Source organism: Orycteropus afer, unplaced genomic scaffold (assembly GCF_000298275.1).
Source record: "Orycteropus afer afer isolate SDZICR_OR568_19922 unplaced genomic scaffold, OryAfe1.0 scaffold00207, whole genome shotgun sequence".
Lineage (NCBI taxonomy): Eukaryota > Metazoa > Chordata > Mammalia > Tubulidentata > Orycteropodidae > Orycteropus > Orycteropus afer.
This window is the reverse complement of record NW_006921794.1, coordinates 1257361-1265671: the sequence shown is the minus strand read 5'-3', so window position 1 is coordinate 1265671 and position 8311 is coordinate 1257361. Positions and strand designations below refer to the sequence as shown.

The window sequence follows — 8311 nt, the reverse complement described above, 5'->3', positions numbered from 1 at the left end:
AAAAAAAAAAAATTTCAACCAGGAACAGGGAAAAGAAAAAATGCTGAAAACTGGGACCTGGGAGGGGAAGATAATAGTAAAAAGTACAAAAGTATTAATAATAATAGTTGTTTTAAAACAGACGAATACAATCAAACTAGTCACCAGAAAAAAGAAAGCGAAAAAGAAAAAATAAAGAGGAAAAAAAAAATCGGTGGAGGACAGGGCAGGGCACCCAGGCTCTGTCTGAGCACACAGACTGTGTTGGAGTTCCTGTGGGCCCAGAAGGTAGGTTGGCTGCACCTCTGTTCACCAAGCAGATGTCGGGAATAAGAGTAACAAGAGGAATGTGGTTCCTTTACACTCTTGCAGGTCTGGAGTGTCCTTGGAGGTGCTGGAGAGCAGAACATGTTCTTAAGCCTCAGGAATCTGCGAGAGCGTTGTCTCTTTAAATATCCAAAATTGCCAAGCTGCTTTTAAACCTTCAAAATGGCGGCATCCTCCGGACCGGCAAAAGTCCATAGCTCTACCCGCCTTTCTCTTCGCCTTCTCGGTTTATTCCCCAGCCACCAGAGCAGTCCTCTGTGCAGTTCCTGGCTAGCAGGGCTGATTTTTAAGTTAATTCTTAGGTCCTGCCACCACTCGGGAATCTCCAAGCTGTCTGTGCCATCAGAATCACTCAGGATCTCTGCCAGACTGCAGCTCTGTATGTCTCCTTTTTTGGTATTTTCACGCAAATTCTTTTGCTAGTTGCGGTTTAGTCTACTTCTGTATCTTTCCCTTCAAGGCTCAGGGGTCCAAGATTATCTTCTATGTCTGTGTTAATTGTTTTCCCTTTTCTTTGTTGAAGAGGGTCTGTGCAGTCTTTCTGCCTAGTATGCCATCTTGCCGGAACTCAAAATGATTTTTATAAGATGTGTCAGAATTGATTCATAATCTTCATAGGATGAGAGCCACATAGTGACTGCCCCCAGTTTGAAGGTATAAATATGCCTCTGCTGGGCACAGAACATATGAAAAGCTAAAAAAGAAAATGTTGGAAACAGAACATTGTTCAAGAATGAAATAGGAAGACTGTTATATGAGGAAATTAAGTGGTTTCATGTTGAGTTAAAGTAGGATGACAAAAATCTGTTTTGCTTGGATGTTGTTTGGTGCCATAGAGTTAGTTCTGACTCATAGCAACCCTATGTACAACAGAATAAAACATTGGAATAGTTGTTGGGATAGTCCTGGTTTATATTGATTCTGCTGTTACGATACAATTATTAAAAATGACTTATTTTCAAAAGTGTCCTGGCTGTATGAAAAATTACATGGTCAACTTAGTTAGATGTAGCATTGTGTAAACAGCTGAATTCAAAAAAATCTGACCCATTTCTGCATGCAAAGGAAGAGGGGGAACATGGTTCGATAAAGGTAGCTTGAATTTTCAGTCTTTATATAGCTTGTATGTTTTTTCATATTCACTGTGGTGGTTATGTTTGTGTGTCAGCTTGGCTGGGCCTGGTTGAGTGGCTGGGCAGCTGAATGTAGCATTCCCCACGATGAGACTGGTAATCAGCTCCATGGTGGAATCTACTGGGAGCAGCTGAGTAGCTGCCGTTGGGTATGTGGTCTGCTTCTCATATATAAGAAGCAGCTTGGAAATGATCTCTAGCTTATGGCACCTTGAACCCTGCATGTAGCTGAGTTGTTGTTCATCAGTCTGTGATGCTCTGCCAACCTTAGGACTTTGAACAGACTTGAATTAATGGCCTGCCGTGTGATTTGGTAATACCAGGACTATGCCTTTTTACTTGTCAACCTTGAGCTTGGCAGCCTCAGCAGCCAGTAGCTGCCTGAGTAAAGAAAAGCCTCTAGCTTCAGTGGGCCGGGAGCTGGAGGCAGAGCTGAAGTCCACGGCTGAGGGGCGTTTACCCAGCTCCTAGAGCCTGGCACTTTGAACTCGAACTTCAAGCCTCCAAATTTTAAGAATAAACTCTTGTTTGTTATTAATTCCCATGACTCAAATCCTAAGATTTGCCACAAGATCTCTTTGTAGCAGTTTTCACTTTACCCATTCATTTGCTGCACTAAAATGCATTGTTGTATTACCCTGTGAAATAAGATTTAGAATAATAGTCATGGCCTTTTGAGAACAAGGGAAGATATCTCCATTTGTGGTATATTCTTGTCAGAGCGGCACTACGTAGCCAGAACATTCACCTAGTACTTAAGTGATGAATTTTTTATTATTAATTGAATAGAAGAATCATTATTATTACTAGGATATGGGTAAGGATTTTAATTTTATGTTTCTCTTTTCTTAAGTAATCATTCTGTTAATAGAAGTAAATAGTATTTGAGGTCATTAATTTTCTCTTTCTCTCTGACTCCAGCTAAGTATACCATCTGTATTTTTGTATTTTCTCAATTTTGGGTTCTCTGACAACAGACTACATGGGAAAAATTCTGGTTGTTTTTAAAGGTTTTATAATACAGTTATATTTGTTTGAACATACAAGTGACCCTCTGTATCTGTGGGTTCTGCATCTGTGGATTCAGCCAATTGCAGATCAAAAATATTGGGGTGGGTGGGGCAAGTAAGTGGTCAGATCAATCGCTCAAGGCTAAGGGAGAGCATCAAATGCTATATACATAGCATATACGTTGTATTAGGTCTTATACGTCATCTAGAGATGATTTAAAGAGTACAGGGAGGATGTGTGTAGTTTGTATGCAAATACTGCACCATTTTATATAAGGCACTTGAACATCTGTGGATTTTTGTATTAGGGGAGATGTAATAGAAGCAATTCCTCATGGATACCAAGGGACAACTGTATATTAAAAAGGACTGCTCAATTTTAACTTCTATTTTCTAATATATTATGGTTTTCTTTGAAACAATTTGATAATGCTAAAGTGAATATAGATTTATAAATTGTTCAACATTGCTTAGAAACTACTTAGAACTTTCAATAATCATCAGTTTTTGGTGGTTTTTTTTTGGGGGGGGTAACCTTGTCAACATTTACCTTTGCATGTAAAATGATTTTATGTTAATTTATTTTTTAGAACCAAAATTTTAATTTTTGTAGTTGTCTTATACAGCCTCATATTGGGAAATATAACTGCTTATCACTGCAAACTAATGTGCTTACTAATTATTTTAATGGTTAGAGTTTTTTAAAGTTGCATGTTAGAGGTTTCAGTCTGAAATTTTTAAATTTAATTTTTTTTCTGAGCACAGTTGCTTTTTATTTATTGCTTTGCAGCGGTTTTAGAATGTCATTGCTTTCTATGAATATTTTATGGATATAGCTCTTGCTTTTTACCTTTTTCTTTTGATTAGGTAGTATAAAAACTCACCTGTGTTGTGGCATTAATGACTGGCTGAGCAGACAAGTATAATTCTTGATTGAGCTTGCATTCTTCCAGCTTTATTCTATAGAATATTTATGTTACTGGCCACCTGTTGAATTATCCATAGTGTAGGAGAGAAAGGTAACTGGCACAGTGTTTTAAAATCAGAAAACATATAGTTAGAAAAGGTTGATTGGGACTATGTTTTGGTGCCTTTTGTCCCATCCCTCAAAATGCCCATCATTGTTAGTTTGTACCATCTAAAGACATGAGGCAAAGTTAATCTGTTTTTTTTATTTTATTTTTTCCTTTTCTTTTTAAACCTTACCCAAACTGAGTAATATTAATTCCCAAGATTCAAATCCTAAGATTTGCCACAAGACATTTATCTCTTTGTAGAAGTTTTACCCATTCATTTGCTAAAATGCCCTAAAATGCATTGTTGTATTACCCTGTCAAATAAGATTTAGAATAATGCTCATGGCCTTTTGATAACAAGGGAAGATATCTCCTGAATCTCCTTACCAGCCCAAGTACCGTTTAGAGTAGCAATGATGGTCTCCCTTTGCCTTCGTGGCTGTTCCATTGTGGCAGCTTCAGAACATCTGCAGTTATCATGGACAGAAGCTGTTTCCAGACAAACAAAGGTGGTCTTCACTATTCATTTTCTAGTTCAGCTCTGTTCTCTTCTTCCTCTGGCAGTAATGGTAACAGCAGTAGCTGGAGCAGTCTTGGTTTAGAAGGAGATTTGTATGAGGACAATTTATCCTTTCCAACATCAGACAGGTTGGTCCAGACCAGAAGCTTAAAAACTGATGAGTCTTTCACCACTAATGCATGAGTCATATAAAGAATGTCGGTTCCAGTACAGTGTGTATCAACTTGCTTTTCTCCTATATTTTGACATGATTCTGCTTGATAAAATTACACCTAATGGAAAAATTCAACTATGCTAAGATTTGACTGACATCTAATTACAAACGTGTTACTTCTATGCATGTGTTGCTCCTCTGCTTGCTCCTCCTCATTCTACCAATTATTCATCACAAAGAGCTTGCTTCCTACAGAATTTCTGTTTTGTTTTTTGTTTTTATTTTCGTATGTAGTTTTATTTCATATATATGAAAAGTATAGGGGAAATGTACTCTCTTAAAAATATATATGCATAAATGACAGCATGAGAAGCATTAAGAAATGCCTAATTATTCATGGCATTCTATGATATTCAAGTGCCATGTTATTTAAAACCAAATTTGTAGAATATTTTGGCTTTGAATTTAATTTTATGAAATTACTTGGCTCTGTGTGTATAGAGGGGCCCTGGTGGCACAGTGGTTTAAGTACATGGCTGCTAACTGGAAGGTTAGTGGTTTGAACCCACCAGGGACTCCACAGGAAAAAGATGGGGCCATCTGCTTCTGTAAAGACTGCAGCCTTAGAAACCTATGGGGCAGTTCTACTCTATCCTATAGGGTCACTATGAGTTGGAATCGACTCATTGGGAACAGGTTTTGGCTTTTTATACGTCTTGGAAGGTAGGATATCTTGGTTATTGATGGATAAGTAATCTTTGGGCATCATTTGCAGTTCATATTTTAACATGAAATGGTGTGAGAAGCAAAGCTTCCTTTTTTATTGTCATTCTCCCCTTTCTAAATGTCATACTTCGTATTGTAGCATTCATTCTTTACCACATTTTAAAAGTTGGTTTAAATACCATCATTAATTAAAATTTGTTTGTTTTTGTTTTTTTAACTGCTTCTGCTATTTTATTGAGAAAGTGATGAACTGGATGATAAAGATGAAGAGCATGGGGATGATGTAGAAGGTAATTGAGATTTTGTACATTTTAAGGTGTTTGTATATTTTTTTTCTTGTGTGTATAAGGTTCCCTAAAACAGTCTGTAATGTTTTTATTTGTACATTTTTAGCATATGACCCTGTGTTATTTGTATAAAACTTTACAAGTTAGAGTATTCTTGAATAAGTTTTCTTTGTTCAGTTTCAGATTTCTTGTTGAGCAGTTTTTCTTATTTGCTTGCTAAACTAATGAAGTACTCATTGATGTAAACACTAAAATACTTTGAGATTATTAATCCAGTCATTTGAGAGATAAGTTTTGTTAGGCCGGAGTAAACTCAAGCCACCAACATTTCACTTGGTAGCTTCCTCCAGGTGTCAGGCCCTGATGAGACAGCCCAATAAGACAACCGAGGTGGCAGAACCTGCCCAGGCTGGAAAGTCCCATGTGATGATAAACTTCCTCCTGTGAAGCCCCCTCATGCTAATTTGGTGCAGACCCATGCCAACAGCTAATTGGACCCCACCATTTCCTTAGTGTCCCCACTTAGGTCCTCTACGCGACTATAAACCCTACCCTCCCCAACCAGGTGGCGCGACTTCTCAGGCCCCTCTCAGGGACCCGTGAACCTTGCCCGGGCCCCTCTCGGGGACCTGTAAACCTCTTCCGGAAGCGCAGAATAAAACTCCTCTTTAACCTCACTTTTGTGCGTCCTTTTCTCCTTAACGTGACCTTACAAGTTTATGATAATTTTATCTCTATAATTATCTTTTTCAAAGTAGATATTCTAAAACCTTTACTCATATTGTAAGAAATGTTGTTAGCTGCCTCTGAGTCAGCTCCCAACTCACGATGACCTTGTGCCAGATGGAACAAAATACTGCCCAACAGCCCTGCACCATCCTCATGATTGGTTGTGGATCAGACTGTTGGGATCCTAGGATTTTTATTGGCTGATTATGCAAAAAACTCAGGCCTCTTTTTTGGTCCATCATATTTTGGAAGCTCTACTAAAACCTATCCAGCATCATAGCAATACACAAGCCTCCACTGACGTTATAATTTGTTATAATTATGGCATACTTTGCTTGATGAAAGTGAGGATGACTTGGAACACTTACTGATGAAGATTAAAGACTACAGTCTGCAGTATGGATTACACCTCAGTATAAAGAAAACAAAAATCTTCACAACTGGACCAAAAGTAGCATCATGATACAATGCAACGTGCTGCTGTCAAGTTGGATCCGACTCATAGCGACCCCTCCTTGGGTTTCCGAGGTGGTATCACTATGGAAGTAGATTGCCCAACCTTCCTTCCAAGGAGTGGCTGGTGGCTTTGAACCCCCAGCCTTCTGGTTAGCAGTCAAATGCCTTAGGCACTATGCCACCAGAGCTCCCAGCATCATGATAGATGGAGAAAAGATTGAAGTTGTCGAAGACTACATAATACTTGGTTCTATAATCAATGCCAGTGGAAGCAGGAGTCAAAGACATTGCATTGGGTAAATCTGTTGCAAAAGACCTATTTCAAGCACTGAAGAGCAAAGATACCTCCTTGAAGACTAAGAAGTGCCTAACCCATGCCATGGTATTTTCGATCACCTCATAGGCATTTGAGAGCTGGACGATGAATAAGGAAGGCTGAAGAAGAATTGATGCTTTTGAGTTGTGGTGTTGGTGAAGAATGCTGAAAGTACCATGGACTACTAAGAGAACTAACAAATCTGCCCTGGAAGAAGCGTAGCCAGAATGCTCCTTGGAAGTGAGAATGGCCAGACGTCATCTGACGTACTTTGGTCATGTTGTCAGAAGGGACCATTCTCTGGAGAAAGATGTAATGCTTGGTAAAGTGGAGGGTCAACCAAAGAGGGGAAGGCCCTGAACAGGATGGATTGACATGGTGGCTATAATGATGGGCGCAGGTATAGTAGGGATCGTGAGGGTGACACAGGTCTGAGCAGTGTTTCGTACTGTTGTGCATAAGGTTGCTGTGAGTTGGAGATGACTTGATGACACATAACAACAACAACATGAGAATAGTTATTTTCTTCCTTCCAAACCAGTAACTTCTAAAATGAGTTTTTAATGGCAGACTTACATGAATCAGTAAAAACTAAAAGATATTTCTAAATCAGTCCCTTTCCCTGTTTCAACCATACACTTGTGCATATACATACTTGAAGAAAACGTTCATGTCTTCCTTTAATGAACATATTTCCAAATATGTAAGTATCACATCATGGATCACAGAGTTTTGGACCACAGTTTATCATCTTAATTCAAATATATTAGAATATCTGAGTGAATCTAGAAATTGTTCGTGTTGAAGCTGAATTGCATTGTATTCAGATGATTGAATTTTTTTTCTATGATTCGTATTTTTCTTTAATTATGAAAATAGCAATAATGTCTTCTGTAAAGTGGCATATACAAAAAGTATTTATACTGCTTGAGATATTTGTTTTTAAGCCAGTGATTTCTATTTTTTGTTGTTGTTTCCTTAGAAGTGCGGAAAATGAGAAATTAGCAAAATGAATTTCTTGAAATGTACTTTATATCACTTGAATTTTCAGTTGGTTTGATCACTAATTGTATTTCCTTGTTTAGGACTGTCATGTAATATTACTCAAGGTTTCTGTTTTTGAGCTAAAATTCTCAGGTTTAAGATTATAATTTTGAAAGCTGTAATGTTTCTTGAGGGCTCTGGTGGTGTAGTACCTAAGGCACTTGACAGCTAACCAGACGGCTGGCAGTTCAAACCCACCAGCCACTCCTTGGAAGGAGAGTTGGACGATCTACTTCCATAGTGATATACTGCCTTGGAAACCCAAGGAGGGGTCGCTGTGAGTCGGATCTGACTTGATGGCAATAAATAATGTCTTTTAAGTAGACATTCTTCATATAGGTCTTCTTAGATTTTTTTTTTTTTTTCTCGTTAGATATAAAGTTAAAAGTAGGGAAATAATTTTAGAATTATTGATAGGTATATAGTATTTGTTTCATTTTTGTTCAGTATAAAAGTATTAACTTTGTCTGGAAAATATGTCTACTTTTCCCAAGTAACACCTATCAACAAAGTCATCCCTTGCTGTTGTTGTTGTTATGTGCCGTCGAGTCAAACCCGACTCATAGCGACCCCTCCTTGGGTTTCCGAGGCAGTATCACTACGGAAGTAGGATT

At 38.2% G+C, this 8311-nt stretch overlaps 1 protein-coding gene across 1 annotated transcript in view; it reads left to right on the top strand.

Moving 5' to 3' along the window:
• The window catches only part of AKAP11 (A-kinase anchoring protein 11), a 75051-nt gene that overhangs the window by 59999 nt on the left and 6741 nt on the right, over positions 1 to 8311 (top strand). Inside the window, 2 exon segments of the mRNA XM_007948193.2 lie at positions 4030 to 4113; positions 5109 to 5155. Of these exon segments, the coding sequence (XP_007946384.2) occupies positions 4030 to 4113; positions 5109 to 5155 (131 nt within the window).